Source organism: Carcharodon carcharias, chromosome 10 (genome assembly GCF_017639515.1).
Source record: "Carcharodon carcharias isolate sCarCar2 chromosome 10, sCarCar2.pri, whole genome shotgun sequence".
Classification (NCBI taxonomy): Eukaryota; Metazoa; Chordata; class Chondrichthyes; order Lamniformes; family Lamnidae; genus Carcharodon; species Carcharodon carcharias.
Window position 1 is genome coordinate 18,805,619 of NC_054476.1, and position 25,441 is coordinate 18,831,059.

The window sequence follows — 25,441 nt, forward strand, 5'->3', positions numbered from 1 at the left end:
TGTCCTGCAGCCCTGGGCAGTTCACTTTCTCCTGTATCCTGCTGTCTTTTGCAGCTTATTGATTGCTTGTGCAGTGTCTTCTTTTGAAAAGCCACACTGCCTTATATATATTTTTTACTCAATTACCCTTTGGCATAAACCAGTGGTGCAGTAACTCTTGCATTACCGAAAAAAACCTACACTAAATAAAGATCAGCAACATCAGTGAAGACTGCTTAATACTAGGAATGCAATGAGACACCTTTTGTCCCAGGTGTCCTGTCGGGAAACACACCAGAAATGCCAAGAACTTGAAATTTTCAGTAAAGTGTTACCTGCATCTGTCTATCAATGAATCAGAGGTCAATGGCAAATCGGAAGATTTGAAAATGTTATTCTGAGCAGTAGATGTAACAATTGAACTGAGATTATAGTCATAAAAATTATTCATGGGGGCAGGATTTTACGCGTCAGTGAGTGGGGGTGGGGCCCACTCGCCGACACGTAAAATGACACATAGTGACGTCAGGGGGAACTACTAACGTCACCGCGCCCCATTTAAATTTTCAGGAAGGCGGGGGTGCAGTGAAAACAGCAGTGCGCCTGCCGACCTGTCAATAGCCAATTGAGGCCATTGACAGAGTCAATTAAGTAATTAAAGGACCTGCCCGTCCAATCTTAAGGTTGGAGGGCAGGCCGGGAGCCCTGGCGGGCATTAGAAAAAGCATGAAACATCAACCACGGGCGAGATGAGATTTCACATAGCTTTTTAAAAATTTTAATAAAGTTTTTGTGAAAATTATGGACATGTCCCAACTCATGTGACATTGTCACATGAGGGGACATGTTAGGGAAATGTTATTTTTCTAATTTTAGGTTTTTGACATTTACAGCCGAATTCCCACGTAAAATGGCACTGCGCCCCCGATCAGGGGTGCCGATCGAAAGCACGCCTGTGCGCGCCCGCCATTCAACATCCCGGTGCCGATCGAAAGCACGCCTGTGCACGCCCGCCATTCAATATCTTTCCCCCCCCCCCCCCCCCCCCCCCCCCCCCCACAACGGGGGGAAAGTTCAGCCCATGGAGTCATAAGGCAGAATTTTACATTCGGCCTGCGGATGTGCGCCTGACATGCCAGAATGTAAAATGACGCGCGGTGACATCGGGTGCGTGTCCCAACATCATCACGAAGTCGTGCGATATTTCATTCAGCAGGCACGTGCCGGAGTCGGCTGCGCGCCCACCGATAATTGAAAGGCCTATTAAGGCCATTTACCAGGTAATTAACCTGAATTTTACAATGCTCTCAGGTTAAAAGGCCAAGCCGCGAGCGGGATGAGGTTTCCTGAAGCTATTACAAATTAAATAAAAATTTTCATTTGAACGTAAAAACATGTCCCATCTTGTGTGACACAGTCACATGAGGGGGCACGTTTCATTGAATTTTTCTGGTCTTTATTTATTTTTTCAAAAAGCGCTTCAATCTCCCTGAGGCAGCTCCGTGGAGATTGAAGCGCTCTTTCGCACACAAGCACAAACTGCACGGTAGGCCCGGTTCTCCCTCCTCCCCCCATCCGCACAGGCAGCGCTCAGCTCTACCGCTTGCGATCCACGCAGGGCGGGCCTTAATTGGCCCGCCCATGTCAAATCGCAATGTGGAGCCAAACGCTGGCAGCAGTCAGCTCTGCAACCACCGCCACCCGCTCCTGCCAAGCCGGCCCAATGAGTGGAACATCCTGGCCGTAGTAATTACAGCTTGGGGAGCCTATTTGACTTAGTGAGACAGTGCCTATACGTTCTTGTTTAGGCTCATGATCTCTCTTTAACCTATGCTAAACCCAATAAATGTTCAGCTCTACTGTTACTTTTTTGTGGCATTTTATTGATCAAAGGAACAACAGTGGTTAGGTTTCGGCCTGTGGAATACAGATAGAATAATACTGCTTATATCCCTGTATTCTAGGCTTCATTAATAGGGGCATAGAGTATAAGAACAGAGAGGTTTTGATGAACTTATATAAGACACTGGTTAGGCCTCAGCTGGAATATGGTGTACAGTTCTGGGCACCACACTATAGGAAGATGTGAACACACTGGAGGAAGTGCAGAAGAGGTTTACGAAAATGGTTCTAGGGATGAGACACTTCAGTTAGGAGGAAAGACTGGAGAAGTTAGGACTGTTTTCCTTGGAGAGGAGAAGGCCGAGACTTGTTAGAAGTTTTCAAAATCATGAGGGGTCTGGACAGAGTAGATGGGGAAAACTGTTCCCGTTCATAAATGGATTGGGAACCAGAGGGCACCAGTTTTAAAGTGTTTTGCTAAAGAGGCAAATGTAGGGTGAGGGAAAACTTTTTCACCACAGCGAGTAGTTAGGGTTTGGAATGCACTGCCTGGAAATGTGGTGGAAGCAGGTTCAATTGAGGCATTCAAGAGGGCTTTGGATGATTACTTAAATAAAAACAACGTGCAGGGTGACGGGGGAAAGGCGGGAGATTGGCACTAAGTTAAAATGCAGAGAGAGCTGGTGCAGACACGATGGGCTGAATGGCCTCCTTCTCTCCACCGTAACATCTCTGTGATCTCTACTGTTTGAAGATACTGGGCGGGATTTTCCGCTGCTGGGATTGTCCGTTCCTGCTAAAAGTCAATGGACTTTTGGCTGGGCCGCCGAATCGCTCGCGGCATGTCCCGCCACAATGGAGCTGGAAAATCCCGACCACTGTGTATATCTGTATTCAGTCAAATACAAATAAACAGGAAATGCTGTGAACAATATCTGGCATCAGAAATGAACTGTTATGATACGGAGTTAAGGAATAATTCAACATCAATTTGAAATAAATAAGCTGCCTGTTCATCAGTTGTGGTGATAGTTCATGAGAAGGTCAATTGCAATATAATAATGCTACAAATCAAGTCATCAGAATGATATCCAACACTGTGAAGGTTAGGTTTGATTTTTATTTAGTCTAGAGCCAGACTAACAGCACCAAAAGTTCTATCTTCAGCTACAAAGCTCCATCCAGCACACAACCCAACCTGAAATAAGCAGCTAGAAAACACCTTTCACAACCTCAGTATGCCTCAAAGTGCTTTCCAGCTAACAAAGTAATTTTGAAGTGTTATCACTGTTGTAACATAGGAAATGTAGCAAAAACAGCAACCAATTTCCTCATGTGCCCACGTTTACAATGAAAGAGCAGGTTACAATCTAAGAACTACCTTGTATTCTTTCAGACCCAAGCCACACTTCACCAGAAAGAAGCCTGGCCTCCCTACTTTACTGAAAATCCATCAGGCTGTCATTAGTGCTTTTGTCTTAACCATTTGGGACATAAATCTAAGGAAAGATAGCAAGAAAAAGAAAACTCTAGAAGTGAAGCCGGCTGCACTGTTAATACCACTCCGAGATTATAACACTATCAAAAATATCCAGCACAGAAATATATTGAAGACTTCACAGTTTCCATAATGAGGGAAGACATTTTGATGCTAAAAAAATGAACTGACCAACTGACCAAAGAGTTTAAACACCAATCGCATAGTCAGGTTTCTGCATCTCAAGTGATTAGAAGGTTCACTTAAAATGTAAATTTCTGTATTTTCTTATCGTAAAACTCATACTTGAAATTTTTTTTTTATATAAACACAGTGATACACAGAACTGGCCTGGCAACACTTGATTGAATGGAGACCTGTGGGATAATGCTTTGAGCTTTACACTTGTAATAAACACGGTTAGTGAAATGGAGTCAAGGTTCAGGTGACAGAAACCGTGTGCTCAATTTGAGTCTAATTAAATTAGTGATCCAATTCTCGGATTTTAACCACAGACATATTTAGAATAATTGAATGTGAATGCAAAAACAAGTGACTTAGATGATAATTACACGACTGAATGAACCACAGAATTATTTATTATACAATAATACTTTGAGAATTTGGAACCAGCTCATGATGGGTACCATAGTGTGTTAGCCAGCTGCACTTATATCATTTTTATCTTCACACAGTTCATAATCTTGCAAAGTCACTCATCTCCAGAGGCAAACCCATATTTTATCCGAGCCCTGGCCCAAAAATGGAGATTGGAAATGTTCGCAATTCCAACAGGATTTTTATGCTATCAATAAATGATCAAAAAGGCTGCAGAGCTTCTCCAAGATGAACTGCAATCTTGCACATTTTCTCATGACATCTGATTCACCATTTTTATATTATATACTCATTCTCAATTTGTGGGCAGGGCTGGCAAGATCAGCATTTATGCATTCTTCGTTGCCCTAGTTGAGAAGGTAGTTCATGGGCTAACTGATTGGCTTCTTAGGTCATTCCACAGGGTAGTTAAGAGTCAAGCAAGTTGATATGGGTCTGAGTCATATAAAGATCAAACCAGACAAGATCGGCAGATTTCCTTCCCTAAAGCTCATTTTCAACCCACTAGGACTTTTGTGATAATCTGACAGCTTCTATGGCACTTTTACCAGCTCTACTTTTTTGTGCTTTCATTTTTTTTAAACTGAATTCAGTTCCTCAAGCTGTCATGGTGGGACTTGAACTCACATTTGCTGGATTACTGGTCCAAGCCTGAGAATTATAATAAATCAATAACATAACCAGTACACTACTATGCCCTATAGGAACAAAGAAAATATGCACCAGGAAGAAAATTAGATGGATTATAGACCATCTGCCAAAACTACTAGAGGCACAGTAAAGCATGGGGAAGAAGAGGAGAAGTGAAGAAGATCAATGTTACCCAGAAGCAGAAAAAGATCTATTAGAAACGTAAACAATCAGTCACAGAGCTTAATGATTGAGGCAAACATAGATACATTCAAAGTAAGTTTTTTTTAATGTATCCTCCCAGAGAAAGCTGTTTGCTTCTCCCAATCTTGCTTCATCGTTATTATCTGTACATTAACAAATGTGGCAGACAGGAAATATTCTTGAAGATTATTGCTCTCACACACAATATTAGATGTCACATTAGATTTTAGTTACATTTATAAAGATGTTGCATTCTAAGAAATAACCATGTTATTTCTCCACTTGCCTGGATGAGTGCAGCTCCAACAACATTTAAGAAGCTTGAACATTCTAGGACAAAGTTGCCCGCTTGATTGGCACCTCATCGACAAACTTGCACTCCCTGCACCATGATGCACAGTAGCAGCAGTGCATACCATCTACAAGAGATGCATGGCAGGAACTCACCAAGCCTCCTTAGACAACACCTTCTAAACCTACAGCCACTACCATCTAGAAGGACAAGGGCAGCAGACACATGGGAACACCACCAGCTAGAAGTTCCACTCCAAGCCACTTACCATCCTGACTTGAAATATATCACTTCACTGTCGCTGGGTCAAAATCCTGAAACTCTCTTCCTAACAGCATTGTGGGTGTTCCTATACCACATGGGCTGCAGCAGTTCAGAAAGGCAGCTCACCACCGCTTTCTCAAGGGCAATTAGGGGTGGGCAATAAATGCTGACCTAGCCAGCGATGCCCACATCCCATGAATGAATAAAAATAAAATGTGAAATGTAATTTTATCTTCTTTTCCCTCAGATGGCCACACTCTAGTCTTCCTAGGATATCAGCATTTATTGATAACAGGAAAAGAGTGGCTTTAAGGCTATTTTGTTCTGATCCACCCTGAGAAACCAGGAGTTGCATTCACCTAGTGTTAATGTCCTATTCTTCTGTATAAATGGCTTTTTTGACAGGTTCAAGTTGACACAGTAACCTTTACATAATTGTAACCGTGGATCAATGACAAAGGAACGTGTCACCTAACCCCATCAGGTTACCTTCTAGGACACGCTGAAATAGTTAAATGAAGTAGGCTGTATTGGAGGCTTTTATGGAGCCTAAACACCAGCATAGACCAGTTGGGCTGAATGGCCTGTTTCTGTGCTGTAAGTTCTATACAATTCTACAAATGGAAGGTGGCAAAGAAGCAAACAAAATAGGATAGTGGGGCTGTAGTAGCCGGGATCAAAGCGGATGGCACATCTAGTGACCAGTTACAAATGAGCTTACTCCCTAGTACTAATTCATTTATAATATTCTGCTGTACAATATAAAGGCACCAAGCACTCATAAGGGATTGTATAAACACATATGGGTTCATTTATTTAGACTGTGCACATGAGAACATATATAGATGGATAGAAAGCTTGAAGACATCAGCAGCAGAACTGCGTGTGCTGTGTTCTGCTCACAGGCCAAAGTGAAACTGAGACTGGTTTCTCTTCTAACATTGGCATGCTGCTATCCCTTAAAGGCATATTACAACACTGTATTCCCCCAGCACCCACCCTCTACATCTTTTCGAGCATTATTGTTCCATTTTCCCTGCTGTTTCCTTGCACTGAACTTTCTGCACGTGAGGACTGTTAATAAAACAAAGCTCATCCGAAGATAATTGTATCAAGTATTTGTATGATACCTTGGGCAGAATCTTGTTGAGACATAAGAGGTCTTGCCTGCTGGCTGGAGAGCTGGTGAGAGACCTGCACTGCCTCTTTTTGGGAAGGCCCCCTGAACCACAAGCAAATCAGGCACTGGTGAGGCCAGTGGATGGCCTTCCCTTGGAATCAAGATCCTGGGGGTAGAAGTCTCACCTACCGAGGGCTGCTGGCCAATCAGAGGCCACCAGTTCTTGTGCTCAGCAGCACCACAGGCTGCTGCAGGAAAAACAGCTGCTGAAGTCCCAGAATTGTGAAGTGACCCACGCCACAGGTAAATAATATGTGGGGGAGGGGCTGTTGCAGGGAGAGGAGTGTAGGAGAAGTCGGCAGCAAGGTCAGGGGTGTAGCTCTTGCTGGGCTCTTCCCCTTCCTGATGTCCAGCTCCTTGATCAGGCACTGAGTGCCTTCGAGGAAGGGACTCCCCCAGAAGTGACCAGCTGGCCACACAGTTTCAGCTGCCGTGCATGTCACATGGAGGCAGGACCCCCTGCAGCTGGATTAATACCAGATGTGCTGGGATGAGGCGTTTAAGTGGTCATTAATTAGCCACTTAAGATCTCAATGTGCGGCAGGGCAGAGAGGTCAATCATGGGCCTTCCCGCCCAGGACTTAGTTAAGGCAGAGGCGGGAAGGCAGCGAGGTTCTAGTACATCTCCTAATTACACGCCTTCCAGCATCCAAGCTCGCTGCCAATGACAACAGAAGCTTCTGCCCAATGTTTACAGTATTTTAACAGATTAATCAAAATGGCTCTCAATATTGGTAAGAGATCGGTATTAATATGAAACAGTTCTGATTAGATTTTGCTGAGATTTTTTCGCCCTTAAGAACATATCTGGATCTTTCCCGATAAAATTAACCATGAGGGGCCAAGGGCCAGGCATCCAGGACCCTCAATAACAACTTGATTTGTCCAGGGTTAGTTCACATTTTTCCCAGTTACACAATTTAATCCTATATTTGAAGACCCTTTCTAAGACTTGCCAATGGGTCAGTTGTCGCCATGGTTAGCAAGGATTGTTTTCTCTTGTCCTTTATTTTGTCGATACAAAAGTTATCCTGAGCTTCCCTGGGTCCAAAAATTAGTTATGAATTGCATTCTACCAAGGATTATCTTCAGAAAGCCAATCTTTCCTCCTCAGGCAATTAATCAATACCTAAAATATTGACTTCAAAGCCAATTGCTTTCATTTATCTGTTGTTGCTGGGGAAGTGAATTTTCAGACAGCGTCCTTATTATCCATTAGTTTTCTATCTTCCTACCATTATTGCCAATGGTTTATGATATAAACCAGATCATGTAGAAATATGATCCACAAATGCTTTATAGCCAGCTGCAGGGCCTCTAACAGATGGCAGTTTCCATATAATTGTTTGTTAACAATTAGCTCCTTGAGTCAATTGAATTATTTTACCATTTACCAGAGGGTTACAAGATTAAGGGTATAAATTAGCCCCTCAGATGATCTCATGGTCAGTGCTAAAGAAAACGCTTTGCAGCTAACATAACTTGTCACTTCAAGAGCTGCAGAAATACTTTTAACCTTTGTTACAAAGGAACTAATGTAAGACTCTCCTTGTCGTACAGCAGAAATCTGAGCACAGATTTCAGTCATTGGGTTGGTTGAATTCAGCAGGATGAACATAAAGATGCAACAGGAAGAAAGGGAAGAAATTAACCCTCCTAGCTCCTAGCCAGTTTCTCCTGCTAGAAACGGATGAGGAAAGGATCTGGCTTAATCGTGGTGCATTGAATTCTGAAGAAGGGTCGTATCTGGCTCAAAACATTAATCTTGCCAGACCTGCAGACTATTTCCAGCACCTTCTATTTTTGTTACAGCATTCACGGTATTATGCTTTCATTTCAACTTAATCATAGTACTCCTATGGTCACTCACCCTGCCAACACTCACTGCCTTAGTTAACACATGATGGATGACAACCTGAATGAGATATCAGAGGAGGCTTGAGGGCCTGTGGAACCTTAGCCAGTATAAGCCAGTGCCTTCAGGGCCGGAGGAGAAATAATTGGAAGGTAATCGAAATAAGCTATTACTGTCAGGAAAATGTCACATCCATTCTTAAAACCAACTCTGCTTATCAGACTCAATAAGAATTAAGGATTGGTTTTCCATCATGCATTCTATGCTCACTCTTATTAAAGATAAGTGAAGATTCCATTCTGGCTCCTACGAGCATTTACAGCTCTGTGGCATGAAGTACTCATTTCTTGTATGACAGTGACAATTTTTCAAAATTATAATGACTGCTCTTTTACTTGGTTCACAGGATGTTTGGTCTTGAAGGAATACATACTAACTACAATGGTTCCAATTCCAACACCATCCTCCTCTCCTAGGCCCCCACCCCACAACCATCACAGACACCCTTAGGAATCCCAGTTGAAGAACAAGGTGAATTAACTGACAATTAAAATACAATAGCTCAATGTAAGATGACTGATAAAAGCACTTGAGATACCTGTGCTCCTTTAATTCTGGCCTTTTGCAAATCCCTAATTTTAATTGCTCCACCATCGGTAGCCGTTCCTTCAGATGCCTCGGCCTAACCCCTGTAATTCCCTCCCTAAACCTCTCCTCCTTTAAGGTACTCCTTAAAACCCTAGTGATAGAGTGGCGGCAATTTCATAACAAAATTGTCATACAGAAATCTGCCAACCATGGAATTCTCTCCCCCACCCACCACCAGCATTAATGCCCCAATGAGGTACTCATAACATTTCATCACTGGAGACTAAAGACTTTGTCTTGCCAATTCAAATTTATATAGAGCACAAAAATAAGAGTGTGATCAAAGTAGAATAGATTGTTTAAAAAGATCAATGTTGTGGGAATAAAATCCTTCACTGATTTCTTGTTGCCATGCCAGTGTAAACATTTCAGTTACATTTCCCCAGCTGCTGATCATTAATGGATCTCAAGTGCTACCTCTCGCTTATGTATTTTTAACTTCCAATTCCTTGAGATTTTTGTTGCTTTTTTAAAAAAAAATGACCTCTGTTGAGAAGCACTCATCTTTCACTAATTTTTTTTTTTGCTAGCGTTAAAAATGCTTTCAAAACACTGTCAGCTGTCTGGGAACATCCCAATTTCCTGTATGGCACCTATCAATTAGTGTCACAGTGTCTGAGGTCACAATTATTATTACCACAAACAATTTGTAATTTTCATTCTCACCATTACTTATTGTTTGTTAAATGGGGTATTATTGCTCACGTTTCAATTTTGAGCATCTGATAGTGTGTACACTTCTTAAACACAAGGTAGCACTTGGAATCAGACACAGCTAAGGCTTGTACATATTTTTTTATTAAATGCATCAGTTTCTGGGGGGAAATGTACCAATGTATAGTTCTTCAGAGCTTAAACAGAAAATCACTGATGCAAAATGGCAAAACTTAGAAATACGTGGGCAATTCACCTCGAGACAAAATTCAACATTCATCACAAACATGTGTGTACTCAAGCCCCTGACAATTCGCATCAGTTGCCAGCTCACAATGCGCTAAAAAATTCTCCCAAACTGTCCCTGAGCTGTTTAACACCCAAACATGCACGCAAAATATTACCAGCTGTACAGGACTTCAAAAGTGTTTCTATCTTTTGCGTTAACCTACCTTAAATATGTTACCTACTACATAATGAATAAGATGTACATTGCATATTTCACAACGCATTTAGTATTCATCCTGTACTACTATATCAGTGGACAACCGCAATGATATGATCTGGTCCTTCATATTATGTCACAAAATTAAGCTGCATTCAAGAAGAAAGAATGCCACCACATGCAAGGTTAACTAGGGATGGGCTATAAATGGTAGTGATGCCTATATCCTGAGAATTATTTTTTTTAAAACTCCTTAAAATAGAAACAAACCATTGTGCACTTGATGGTCCGGCACATCTTAAAACCATTAATTTAACACCATTTCGTAAAATTGGAGGGACACCCACTCTTTAATTTCTCCATCAAACAACTGCCCAATAAAAACACTGCCTGTCTTACAATTGAGTTCCACAACACAACTCGATCCAACACTCCAGCCTGTTTGAAGGCATCATCAAATCATTGTCTTTTCCAAGACACAACAGTCAAAAAGGCTCATGAAAAAAACCACCTCCTACCTTCACAATGTGCCATGTCGCCTTGTATGGGAACAAAGCCATTCTTGCACATGCATATAGCTTTTGTGTTCAGATTCCAGCATTCAGAATTTTCACCGCACTGATGCCCCTCAGCACAGAAATCATGGCCTGCAAGGTGAGGGCATGGTTATAGTACAAGTGGGCTGCAACAGCAAAAAAGACATCTAAATCATTTAAGTTCATGAACACGCTAAGCCTCATTCCAAACCAAGTTGCAGCTATCCCCGACGTAAAACGCATGTGAAGAACGGATAGTTTATCAAAAAACTGGTATCTGTGGATTTTTATCTGGGCTATAAACTTGTACAATTTATTAATCCAAGGTTCAGTGCAACTTCCATGAAGAAAATGGGGATTAAAGAATCAGATACAAAGGTCAACATATCCAATTTGTGGCACTCCCAAATTTTGCAGTCATTAATTTAGGTGATCAAGATTTCAGGCTTGGAGTGGAATATCCAAACATTTAGCATTCAGTGTTACAAGTTCAAATTGCTGCCAACTGCTGGGCTGTGTAACTGCATTACACAAAAGGTCTTAGTATCCTAATAAATTGTAACTACTTGGGTAATTTCATATTAGAACTTTCCTTCTGCTACTTAATGTATTAAAATATCAGTGTCTATCAAATAAAGAATTATTTGTATTTCCATCACTGAGGCTGCCTAGATAATTCACCATAGAAAGCTGCTTGTGAGTCACAGGCCAAATCTTCCATATGACCCAAAAGCATCTTGGGACTGCGTGGAAGTTATGACGTGCTGATCTCCGTGGGAATTGCCTGGGAAGTTTCAACTTCCGACGGGCAATTCCCCTGCTCTCAGGAACCATCCTCGGCAAATGTCTCCGACTCTGAGCTAGAGTCAGAGATTTGGGACAATTCCGGTGTACTTCTCTGGATAGTTACCAGGAAATGTTAGACAGAAAAAACTTAATCCGACTCCTGGGTAATGACACAATTAACCCCCCACAATGACTCACACTGACCCGACTCCCCCTTCGAACCCCAACTCACCCCGATCCTCTGACTACCCCCCAACTCCCAATGACCCCTCCAACTACCCCCAACGACTCCTCCAGACCCCAACTATCCCAGCAATCCAACCAAGCTGTCCCTCCCGACCATGCTAATGACACCCACCACCCAACTACACCCTGAGCCGACCTGACTAGCCCCTGGCCTGATTAGCCCTCCTGAATCGAACTCACTACCCCCCAACCCTCCTACCCATTCACCCACTTACCACCTCATCCATCTGCCACCCTACCCACCTGCCACCTATCACCTCACTTACCTACCAACCTACCTAGCTGTCACATCATCCACCTGTCACCTCACCCACCTGCCACCTTACCCACCTATCACCCTACTCATCTACCACCCTACCCAGCTGCCACCTCATCCACCTGCCATCTCACTCACCAGCCACCTCACCTATCCTACCCGCTTACCTCGCCCATCTACCCACCCTGCCCATTCACTCATTCACCCATTTACTAACATTCACACTGGACCTTTAAACTTACCATATGGCAGCTCGTGTGGTTAAACCATGGACGTGTCCTGACTTTCCCCCGAATCCACAGTGTTGCGTGCAAATTTCGGAGGGATGCGGTGCTCCGCATTTTTGGCAAAACTGGGCTCAGAAGACCCAGCAGGAAATGCGTCGCAGTTTCATGGCAGGAGAAATTTCGAGCAGAGCAGCAATCCAACAATGGTCGCCACCCCTCGAAAGATCCGGGCCACAACTTCATCACAGAAAATAAGCAACATATTTCACTGGGGAAACCTTTGGTATTCCAGTTATTGCATACATTTTGTTTAGAGTATTTGAAAAGAAAAGGATATCAAACTACTGTGACTGAGCACGTATGGAAATTTGAAAAAAAATTTGGAAATTTGCAGCCAGGGCAAGGATAAAAATTAATATCTATTAAAGTTATTAAATGACATCTAAGTGCATATATTTGCTTCACAGGCAGTTAGGTAGGCGAAATAAAATGTTACATTTCTAAAATTTTGTCATGTTGGAATTAATCCTCTTCCTGTTAATTACTTTTATGCATTCAGTGAGATATTTAATTTGTTAAGGCTCTGGGAAATGGAATCTCTGGAGATGTTAAACACTACATTTTACACAATAGTCATTCTTGGCTATTGCCAAAGAAACTAATTATTCCCAAAGGTCCCTGATGGTGGACAGTGCGAACATCGCGGGTAGAAGCTACTGATTGCTAATGGAGAAGCAATAGGGCTCCAATTACTGTTGGGCCTAGTGTTTTGCTGCTGCCGCAGTGTAAAAGCAAAGGAATAGCTTCTCTAAACTTCAATGAGAAGCTATTCAGTGAGCAGGAACAGAGAGATCTGGGGCTCACAAATACTAATCTTTGATGATGGAAGGACAAGTTGATAAGGCTGTTAAAAAAATATACAGAGGCAGGAATTTTCCATCTCCATTGACATCGAGCATCATGGCAGGCGTGAGCGGACAATATGGCGGGAAGACCAAAAATCGGTTTCACGGTATCGTGAAACCCAGTTTGCGATTGTCCACTCCATCCGTCAATGGCAGGCTGTGTTTCCCATCACCAGATGTCGGGAACATCATTTTAATACATCTGCTATTAACACATTCTGCTTTCTTACCTTTTAGGCCGCTATCAGCACCTTCTTTAGCCCTTACCACTAACACTCCCTTTGTCCTTTTGTCCATGACATCTTTGCCAATCTCTCCTTAGACCCCACCTATTGCTGGCCTTCTATCCAGCTTCACCTGCTCCACCCCACTTAAACGGTATAAATGTCATCACATTTCTACTTCTCTTTAGCTCTGAAAGGAAAATCATATGGACTCAAAATGTTAACTCTGTTTCTCTCTCCACAGATGCTGTCAGACCTGATGAGTTTTTCCAGTATTTTCTGTTTTATTTCTCTTCTGTGCAGCGTTGGCACTGACCAACGCTACCACCACCTCCCAGGCCGGAGTGGGGAGATTGCTGGACTTCCTGCGGCCAAAGCGGTGGTAGACGACAAAACGACGGAAAAGGCATTCCAGTGATGGGTCACAGAACACTTCTTGACTTTCAGGGCCATGTCTTCAGTGGAGCAGTCCTGGACTGCAAACACTGAGAACTGTGTGCACAGCTGCAATTTAGACATGGCACCCGGAGTGAGGAAACAGTGAGGTAAGGGCGTGGCGGACGATTCAGAGGCCGCCCGCCAGCGAGATGACATGTTTCCTGTGACTGCATAATTAATAAGGCGGGTAGCGCCCAATATGGTGTGAAAAGCCACCAATGCGGCTGGTGGGTTAACCGTCCTTTTTCCTACCCGCTACCAGACTTAGTGCAAATCTGGGATGATACCACCCAGAATCTTTGGCTTTATAAACAAAGGCATGGGTTACAAAAGCAAGGACATTCTGCCAAAAATGTATAAATCATTGGTTACTTTAAAATACTTGAATAGAGCATTGTGTCCAATTCTGGGAACCACACATTAGGAAGGAAGTCTAATCTTGGGGAGGATGCAGAAGGGATTTAACAGAATGCTACCAAGGATGGGAGACTTGAACTATGTGGAGAGACAGCAGACACTGGGTGGATCTCCCTAGAGCAGAAAAGGTTTAGGGAAGATTTAATAGAGATTTTCAAAATTAGGACGGGTTTTGATGGAATATGGAAAAGTTATTTCCACTGGTAGAATGATCGAATACATATTTACTTAACGGGCAAAAAATCCATGGCGGCAGGGGGCTGGATGGTGGAAATGAGATTTCATTTTTTACACAGCAAGTTACAATCTGAAGCATTCATTTTCACATGAATTCTGATGATGCCAAGTTCTACCCCACCACCACCACTTCTCTCAACTCCTCCACTAAATTGTCGTACTGCTTATCTCACATCCAGTTCTGGACGAGCAGAAATTTTCACTTATTAAATATTGGGAAAGCTGATCGAAGCCATTGTTTCTGGTCCCCGTTCCAGATTCTATTTCTCAGCTACTGGCTCCACCCCTCTCTCCGGCAACAGTCTGAGATTAAGCCAGTCTGTTCACAGCCTGAAGTGTTTTTAATCCCGAGATGAGCCTCCAACTCATATTAATGCCATCACTAAGACTCCCTATTTTCACCTTGGTAACATCTCCGGACTTTGCCTTTGTCTCAACTTATCTGCTGCTGAAACCCTCATTCATGCCTTCGTCAGAGTGAGAGAAAAAATAACAAAATCTAAATCAGGGTTACTATGCATGTATGTAAATGCAAGGATTATAGTAAATAAGATTGGGGAGTTACAGGCACAGATTGCCATGTGGAAATATGATGTTGTGGCAATAACAGAGAGCTGGCTCAAGGAAGGGCAGAAATGGGTGTTAAATATTCCCAGGTACAAGATGTTCAGAAAAGATAGGAAAGGAGGAGGAGTGATGATATTGGTAAAGGAGAGTGTTGCAGTGATGGAGAAAGAGGATGTCTCAGAGTGTTCAAGGACAGAATCAATTTGGCTAGATTTAAGGAACTAAAAGGGTGCAATTACATTGCTCGGTGTAGTCTATAGACCGCCAACTAGTGAGAAGGACGTGGAAAAGCAAATCTGCAGGGAAGTTGCAGAGAGATGCAAACATTATACAGTAGTTATAAAGGGGGACTTTAATTACCCAAATGTAGACTAGGATAGTGGTAGAGTAAAGGACAGAGAGGGGTAAAAGTCCTAGTTTGTGTTCAGGAGAATTTTCTACAGCAGTATGTGTCCAATCCAACAAGAAAAGATGCACTGTTGGACCTGTTTCTTGGAAATGAGGTGGGCCAAGTAGATCAAGTGTCAGTGGGGGAACATTTAAGAGACAATGATCATTGTATTGTATGTTTTAGGATGATAATAAAGTAAAAGTGTGGCAGCCTTTGACCCAGAAGCAGTAACAATATGGAAAATTACTTTAACACGTTTGAGGAATCTGTAATTACTTTTTTTAAATCTTTGAAAAGGGCTTTTAAGAGTTTGTGTCACCTGTAAAGGGATCAATTATCATGTTTGGATAATAAGAAATATTGATCCATGTGATCTGGCCGCGTCTGACCTGGGAGCCAATAGGAAGTTAAATTGCAGAAATCACATGGCACAGAGACAGAGAGAGAAAACAGGAGAGCTGGAGGAATGAGGAGGCGAAGCAGAGTCGGAGAGTTGGATTCTTGAATGGTCAGAAAGCGTGTTTAGGATTACTGCCACTGCTTCTTTCACTTCCAAGTGGTTCACTACCCAGAATCAGCCATACCGTGCAAAAGTAAAGGCGGTTCCGGAGAGATTCACAGTACCACAACCAATTCAAGCTGAGGGTTGAGAAGGATACAGAATGAAGCGTGCCATACAGGGAAGATTTCATGGGTAAAACGCTATTTCCGCAGAAGCTGTTGCCGACAGAGAATCAACTAAGCCCTTGAAGGAATTGTGCTTCAAAGAACTATGTGGCTGAAACTGAGACCATACAGGAGTGTCAGAGTCATAGGGGTCTACAGCACAGAAAAAGGCCCTTCGGCCCATCGAGTCTGTGCCAGTCAAACAAGTACCTAACTATTCCAATCCCTTTTTCCAACACTAGGCCCATAGTCTTGTATGCCATGGTGTCGCAAGTGCGCATCCAAATACTTCTTAAATGCTATGAGGGTTTCTGCCTCTACCACCCTTTCAGGCAGTCAGTTCCAGATTCTCACCACCCTCTGGGTGAAAAAATTGTTCCTTACATCCTCTCTAAACCTCTTGCCCCTTACCTTAAATCTATGCCCCTGGTCATTGATCACTCCACCAAGGGGAAAGGTTTCTTCCTATCTACCCTATCTATGCCTCTCATAATTTTATACACCTCAATCATGCCCCCCCTCAATCTCCTCTGCTCCAGGGAAAATAACCCCAGTCTATCCAATCTCTCCTCATAAATAAAATTCTCCAGCCCAGGCAACATCTTGGTAAATCTCCTCTGCACTCTCTCTAGTGCAATCACATCCTTCCTATAATGCAGATTCCAGGACTGCATGCAATACTCGAGCTGTGGCCTAACCAGCATTTTATACAGTTCCAGCATAACCTCCCTGCTCTTATAATCTACGCCTCAGCTAATAAAGGTCAGTATCCCATATACCTTCTTAACCACCTTATCTACTTGTCTCACTACCTCAAGGGACCGATAGATATGCACACCAAGGTTCCTCTGATTTTCAGTGCTTCCCAGGGTCCTACCATTCATCGTGTATTCCCTTGCCCTGTTTGTCCTTCCCAAGTGCACCACCTCACACTTATCCTGATTAAATTCCATTTGCCATTGATCAGCCCATCTGACCAGCCCGTCTATATCCTTCTGTAATCTAAGGCTATCCTCCTCACTACTTACCACCCCACCAATTTTCATGTTGTCTGTGAACTTACTGATCAACCCTCCTACATTCAAGTCTAAATTGTTTATATATACCACAAACAGCAAGGGACTCAACACCAACCCCTGTAGAACCCCACTGGACACTGGCATCCAGTCACAAAAACACCCCTCGACCATCACCCTCTGCTTCCTGCCACTCAGCCAATTCTGAATCCAATTTGCAAAATTGCCTTGGATCCCATTGGCTCTTATCTTTGTTATCAGTCTCCCATGCAGGACCTTATCAAAAGCCTTGCTGAAGTCCAAGTCGACTACGTCAAATGCATTGCCCTTATTTACACACTTGGTCACCTCCTTGAAAAATTCAATCAAATTGGTCAGACATGACCTCCCTTAACAAAACCATGCTAACTTTCCTTGATTAATCCCTGCCTCTCCAAGTGTAGAGTAATTCTGTCCCTCAGAATTGCTTCCAATAGTTTCTCCACCACTGAGGTTAGACTGACCGGCCTGTAGTTCCCTGGTTTATCCCTTCTTTTCTTCTTGAATAACAGTACCACATTGGCTATTCTCCAGTGCTCTGACACCTCTCCTGTGGCCAGAGAGGTATTGAAAATTATTGCCAGTCTCCCTGCTATCTCCTCCCTTGCCTCACTTAACAACCTGGGATGCACTTCATCCAGGCCTGGAGATTTATCTACTTTTAAGCCTGCCAGACCACTTTGAACCTCCTTGCTTTCTATGCTAATTTCTTTAATTATATCACAGTCCTTCTGCTTGATTTCCATACTCACGTCGTCTTTCTCACTTGTGAACACCAACACAAAGTATTCATTTAGAACCCTACCTACGTCTTCCGGCTCCATGCACAAATTACCACTTATTGTCTTTCCCTGGTTATCCTCTTACTCTTAATGTACTTGTAAAATAACACTGGATTTTCCTTTATTTTGCCTGCCAATGTTTTCTCATGACCCCTTTTTGCTCTCCTAATTTCCTTTTTAAGATCCCCCCTACGCATTCTATACTCCTCTAGGGCTTCCGCTGCTTTGAGCCCTTGGTTTCTGCCATAGGCCTCCCTTTTTCTCTTTATCCAGTCCTGTATATCCCTCAATATCCAGGGTTTCCTGGATTTGTTGGTCCCAACCTTTGTCTTTACTGGAATATGTTGGCCCTGTACTCTCCCTATTTCCTTCCTGAATGAGTGCCACTGCTCTGACACAGATTTACCTAAAAGTAGCTGCTCCCAGTCCACTCTGGCCAAATCATATCTGATTTTATTAAAATCGGCCTTCCCCAAATTTAGGAATCTGATTTCTGGCCCATCCTTGTCCTTTTCCATAACAATCTTGAATCTATCGGAGTTATGATCACTACCTGCAAACTGTTCCTCCCACTGATACCTCTACCACTTGCCCAACTTCATTCCCTAAAATTAAGTTCAGGACCGCCCCCTCTCTTGTAGGACCTTCTACATGCTGGCTTAAAAAGCTCTCCTCGATGCATTTTAAGAATTCCGCTCCCTCTAAACCTATCACACTATGACTAACCCAGTTAATGTTTGGGGAAGTTGAAATCCCTCACTATTACTACCCTATGATTTTTACACTTCTCTGAAATTTGCCTATCTATCTGCTCTTTTATTTCTCTCTGACTGTTGGGGGCCTATAGTACACTCCCGGCAATGTGATTGCTCCTTTTTTGTGTTTACATTCTACCCATATGGCTTCATTAGAGGAGCCTTCTAAGATGTCATCCCTCCTTACTACTGTAATTGATTCCTTGATCAATATTGCAATATCCCCTCCTCCTTTACCTCCTTCCCTGTCTCGCCTGAAGATCCTATATCCTAGAATATTGAGCTGCCAATCCTGCCCCTCTCTCAACCATGTCTCTGTGACAGCAATTACATCATACTTCCATGTGTTAATTTGTGCCCTCAACTCTTCTGCCTTATTCATCGGACTCCTTATGTTAAAATAAATACCATCCAACCTTGCCGAACTCCCTTGTGCCTTAATTGGCCTATAATTTCCAAGCCTTCCAGACTCACCTGCTTCTAATTTTGGCTGTGCATCTCCCCTTGCTGAAGCTCCTCTCAGGAAGCCATCCCCCTGCCAAGTTAGTTTAAACCCTCCCCAACAGCATTAGCAAACCTCCCCGGGAGAGTGGGCTGCCTAAAAAATCAGCCAGATGGTCTCTATTGTGTCTGTTATTCTATGTGTAATTTATTGTTTGTACCGACCGTGATTTGGCTTATTCTACACATTTAAGGGTGATTCTGATTCGTGTTAAAGCAAAAGTGACAAGACGTGAAATCTTGTTGGTAAATTCTTCATTTGGGGGTCATTCACTAAATTTGGTTATTTGGGTTTTTGGATCCCCATGGGGGTAGCAATACAACAGATATGATAGAAATGGGCCGATACAATGAGAACAGATGCAACACTTTTAAACATAACACTTTGGATATTTATAGTACTTCTGCATTAAAATTAAATATAAAGAAATTGTAATTCTAGACATTGACTGAAATGGCATATCTAAATCAAGGAGTGAAGCAAAATGCAGGTGTCAGTTGGCAGCACTCTTGCCTGAGGCAAAAGGATATGGGTTAAAGTACAACTGCAGAACTTGAACACAAAATTCTAGGTTGTCACTCTACAACAGTGTTGCACTGTTGGAAGTACTGTCTTACCGTTGAAATGTTAAGGCAAGGCCCTGCCTGCCCTCTCAGGTAGACATCAAAGATCTCATGATGCTATTTTAAAGAGGTGCAGAACTGTTATCCCCAGTGTTCTGTCAATATCTTTCCCTCAAACATCACAAAAACAGATTATCTGGTCAATATCACATTGCTATTTGTAAGAGCGTGCTAGGTGCAAATTGGCTGCTGTGTTTCCTACATTATAACAGTGACTATGGACGTACTTCATTGGTTGTAAAGTGCTTTGGGACATCGTGGGGAGGTGATAGATGCTAGAGAAATACAAGTCTTCCTTTTTATTGTAAAAAGTAGCAACAGAAGCTAATGAAGCAGTAAAATAAAAAAAAAGCAGTCTCATTTCGGAAGGAACACAATGAAAAAGAGGGAGTTAATGTTAAATTTAAATAGAGGCAATAGTTAGACCAAGCTTTAATTACCACACGCAATTCTGGTCTCCCTATTATTATAAAAAAGATATTGAAGCCCAGGACAACATGCAAAAACAATTTAAGAATGTACGGCTTAGGAGCAGGACTAGGACATTGAGCCGTCTCCTCCATTCAATTTACAAGATTATTAAAATTGAGATGATGCAAATGGTCCTTTCTCTGGAAATGAGAAGACGAAGAGAATTGATAGAGGTTTAAAAATTATGAACGAGTTCAATACAATGGATGTTTAGAAACACTTGCTGGTGAATCAAAAGCTAAGGATCATAAATGAGAGGGCCGCTAACAAATCAAATGAAGAACTTAGGAAGAATTAGACAATGGTGACAATGAGGAACTCAAGGTCATGTGGAATGGTTGAAGCAAATATTATTGATGTATTTAAAGGCAGAGAGACGGGAATAGAGCGATATGGGGTCGGGTGCAAATGAGTCCATCTGAAGTATAAATGCCAGCACGTATTCGTTGGGCTGAAAGGCCTGTTTCTGTGCTGTATACTTTATGTAAATGTAAATGCACAAAATAGTTTTCTTGTCAGTATTATATCTTACACCAAAAAATTCTGTGGTAACCATCTGCACTTACTAACAAGATCAATTTGCTGATTACACAACTGAAGTGAAAAGAAATTTGGAAATGTGGTAATAAAATTCAGAATCTTTTCATTGTAAAGCCTCAGATTTTCTGCTTAGCTCTCCTACCTTCTCCAGGATTCAATAACACCCCCAATCAAAAAAGTAGGCAGTTAGAAAATAGACGCCGATGTAAATGAATAAATAGCCTCAAAGTTATGTCCCTGCAGTACCACTCAAACTTAATTTATCTGTATTATTCATAACAGTTAGAAAAGCCATCCAGAGCTACAGCTTGTGCCTTAGAGCAACAGAAGGGCAAACCAGACATTAATGTCAGCTTAAATGGAAAGAAAATTGCATAGGGTGTGCTAAACTCCACACCCCAATTCTCAATATGTGCTCCATAGCTCCACCTCAGCAGCAGCAATTCACAAAATCTATCCTCCAATGCTGAAATGTACTTTGGGCTTCTTTCACACAGGCCTTCATTAGCTCTAAAGCAGTAGGACCTTGCAATTTAATGTGACAGTCTCCTAAACACAAATCCTTGCTAATATATTAGCCAAATTCCCTATGTTTATGGAGACATCCTTCTGGCTATTCTTAGGGTGCTGGCTTACATAAAGTCAACCAACAAACTGCAAGAAATAACCAAATTATTCTTCATGTTGAAATTTTTCTTCAACCCCCAATTCTGTTCTTTTCTATTATGCCTTAATTTTGGGATTCATGTTTAATTTATTTGTAGTAAGACCTATTCATTTAGATTTTCCCCTAGTGGCCTCCCTATACTTTTCACATTGACAAAAATGCCAGATGGAGGCCAAGCTGTATTCATATTGTACCTTCAATATATAAAACACCCCAGTGTTCCATATAGGGGAAACATTTTCTACATAGTCAAAGAGAAGAAGGATGAAGCATGATTAGAGGTAGGGAGAGAGGTAACAGGGCAGTAGGATTTAGAGTGAGAGTTCCAAAAAATACAGTTTGGAGAGCCAAGGTCTCTTCTATTTAACAGTTAAAGAAACAAGTATACGCACAGTGACAGCCTTCAGAATTTTTTTTAAAATTTGCTCTTGAGATGAGACTGCCACTGGCAAGGTCAACATTTGTTGCCCATTCCTAATTGTCCTTGAGAAGGTAGTGATGAGCAGTCCATGTGGTATAGGTATACCCGCAGTGCTGTTGGCGAAAGAGTTACAGGCTTTTGACCCAGCAACAGTGATGGACCAGCATACAGTTCCGTGTCAAGATAGTGTGTGACTTGGAGGGCAATTTGCAAGTGGTGCTCTTCCCACGTGACTCCTGCCCTTGTCCTTCTATATGCTAGAGGTTGCTGGTTTGGAATGTGATGTCAAAGGAGCCTTGGTGAGTTGCTGCAGCACACCTTGTAGATGGTACACATTGCTGCCACTGAGTGCAGGTGGTGGAGGCAGTGAATGTTTAAGATGGTAGATGGGGCGCCAATCAAACGGGATGCTCTATGTTGGAAGGAGTCGAGCTTCTTAAATGTTATTTGAGCTTCACTCATCCAGGTTAGTGGAGGATATTCCATAACACTCTTGATTTGTGCCTGGTAGATGGTGACAGACTTTGGGGAGTGAGGAGGTGAGTTACTCACCACAGAATTCCCAGCCTCTGACCTGCTCTTGTAGTAACAGTATTTATAAGGCTGGTCCAGTTCAATTTCTCTTCAACAGTACTCTCAGGATGTCGATGGTGGGTAGTCAGCAATTGTAATCTGTTGAATTTCAAGGGGTGATGGTTAGATTTTCTCTTAGTGAGAATGGTCATTGCCTTGCACTTTTGTAGTGCAAAGGTTGCTTGTCACTTATCAGCCCTAGCTTGCATGTTGTCCTTGCTGCATGAAGGCATGGACTACTTCAGTGTGAGGCATTGTGAAATTATACTGAACATTGTGCAATCATCAGCAAACATCCCTACTTCTGGCCTTATGCTGAAGGGAAGGCCATTGATAAAGCATACTCCAGGGCAGCAGGGACACCTGGGAGGTTTTAATCCAATGAACCTTCAGCTAGCACACCACAGATGGGTCTTCAGGATAAGCCTGGGCTGCAGGCTCCATACCCAATACCTGAGTGCAAAATCTGCCTGAATCTGCCAGCTGGTTGGGCCTAGGATAGTACCCTGAGGAGTTCTTGGAGCTGAGATGACAAACTTCCAACAATGACAATCATCTTCCTTTGTGCTAGGTATGAATCCAACTAGTGGAGAATTTTCCCACCAACTTCAATTTTGATGGGGCTCCTTGACGCCGTACTCAGTCAAATGCTGCCTTGATGTCAAGGGCAGTCATTCTCAGCTCAGCTCTGAATTCAGCTCTTTTGTCCAAGTTTGGACCAAGGGTGTAATGAGATCTGGGGCCGAGTGGTCCTGACTGAACCCAAACTGAGCATCGGTGAGCAGGCTGTTGCTGAGTGCTGCTTGATAGCACTGTAAACAACACCTTCCATCACTTTGCTGATGACTGAAAGTAGACTGATGAAGTGGCAATGCTGGCCATGACTGCTTTAAATTGCTACATTCCCACTGGTTGATAAGCTGTGTGAGGTTTTGTCAGCACCTCACCTCACTTGTGTGTTTTTCTGAAATATAAAAGCACAGAAAAAGCTTCTACAAGTAAATTTAAAGAAAAAGAGTTGATAAAATGAGCATTTCTCCCTTAAAGGGTATGACTGGGGAATTAATAATGGGAAAGAAGGAAATGACAGAGACTTTGAACAAGTATTTTGTATCTGTCTTCACAGTGCAAGGCACAAAAAGCATCGCAAGAATAGTAGGAAAGCTGGGAGGAAAAAGGAGAGAGGAATTTGGAACAATCATGATCGCGAGAGAAAACTATTAGGAAAACTAATGGGACTAAAGGCTGACAAGCCCCCTGGACCTGATGGCCTGTATCCTAGGACCTTAAATAACGTGGCTGCAGAGAATGTGGATTCATTGATTGTAATCTTCCAAAATTCCTTAGATTCTGGAAAGGTCCCAGCAGATTGGAAAGCCACAAATGTAACGCCACTATTCAAGAAAGGAGGTTAAACAGAAAGTGGGAAACTACAGGTCAGCTAGTTTAACATCTGTCATTGGGAAAATGCCAGAACTCATTAGTAATGGGGTATTAACAGGACATTTGGAAAATCATAATACAATCAGGCAGAGTCAACACGGTTTTATGAAAAACAAATTCTATTTGCCAAATTTATTAGTGTTCTTTGAGGATGTAACAGGGTGGATAAAGGTAAACCAGCAGATGTAATGTATTTGGATTTTCTGAAGACATTTGATAAGGTGCCACATAAAAGGTTACTGCAGAAGCTAGGAGCTCATGGTGTTGGGGGAAATATATCAGCATGGACAGAGGATTGGCCTGACCTACCATGGCAGCAGATCTCTTGGCAGGAGTAGCTACAGGCAACAGCAGGATTGGCTAACTAACAGGAAACAGAGAGTCAGGGTAAATGGGTCACTTTCAGGTTGGTAAACTGTAACAAGTGGAGTGCCAAAGAATGGCACCTCAGCTATTTAAAATCGATATTAATGACCTGGATGAAGGAACCATCATTGTAGCCAAATTCCCTGATGATACAAAAATTGATAGGAAAGCACATTGTGAGGAGGATGCCTCTGCAAAGGAGTTTAGATAGGTTTAGTCAAAGATTTGGCAGATGGAGTATAATGTGGAAAAATACGAGGTTGTCCACTTTGACAGGAAGAATAGAAAAGCAAGATATTATTTAAATGGAGAGAGACTACAGAGTACTGTAGAATGGAGGGATCTATGTATCCTGGTACATGAATCACAAAAGGTTAGAATGCAGGTAGAGCAAGTAATCAAGAAGGAAAATGGAATATTGGCCTTTATTACAAAGGGGATGAAGTATAAAAGTAGGGAAGTCTTGCTACAACTGTAGAAGGCACTGGTAAGAACACACCGGGAGTAGTGTGTACAGTTTTGGTCTCCTTGAAGGATAGATTTTCATTGGAAGCTGTTCAGAGAAGATTCACGGGGATGTCTTATGAGGAAAGGTTGAGCAGGTTGGACCAATACTAATTGGAATTCAGAAGAATGAGAGGTGATCTTATTGAAACATGTAGGATTCTGAAGGGGCTTGACAGGGTAGATTCTGAGAGGATGTCTCTTCTCATGGGGAAATCTGGAAATAGGGAGCATAGGTTTAAAATAAGGGGCATCCCATTTAAGATGAAGATGAGGAGGAATGTCTTCTCTTAGAGAGTCACAGGGCTTTGGAATTCTCTTCCACAGACAGCAGTGGAAGCTGGGTCATTGAATGTATTCAAGGTTGAGCTGGACAGATTTTTGATCGACAAAGGCGTCAAGTGTTATGGGGGGAAGGCAGGAAAGTAGAGTTAAAGCCACAATCAGATCAGCCATGATCTTTCTGAGTGGCAGAATAGGACTTCTGCTCCTATTTCTTATGATCTTATGAAACATCCCCTGGCCTTACAACCCTCCAATGTCTCTGTACTCCAATTCTGGCCTCTTATGCAAACACCTGATTTGAAATGCTCCACCATTGGCAGCCATCCCTTCAGTTGCCAAGGCCCAAAGCTTCTGAAATCCCCTTCCTAAGCCTCTTTCTACCTCTTTCCTCCTTCAAGTCACTCCTTAAATCCTACCCCTTTGTTTTATTATGTTAAATGTGCAATTTGACCTCACATTGTCATTGGCTA

General features: G+C 42.4%; 1 protein-coding gene across 6 annotated transcripts in view; it reads right to left on the reverse strand.

The window, feature by feature from the left end:
- The window catches only part of LOC121283444 (protein kinase C-binding protein NELL1-like), an 839,758-nt gene that overhangs the window by 592,398 nt on the left and 221,919 nt on the right, over positions 1 to 25,441 (reverse strand). For 5 of the 6 annotated variants that reach the window (XM_041198022.1, XM_041198019.1, XM_041198018.1 and 2 more), the window contains one exon: positions 10,607 to 10,735. The exons of the other annotated variant lie outside the window; for it this stretch is intronic. In XM_041198022.1, the coding sequence (XP_041053956.1) occupies positions 10,607 to 10,735 (129 nt within the window). The remainder of the gene's footprint in view (positions 1 to 10,606; positions 10,736 to 25,441) is intronic. 6 annotated transcript variants of the gene reach the window in all.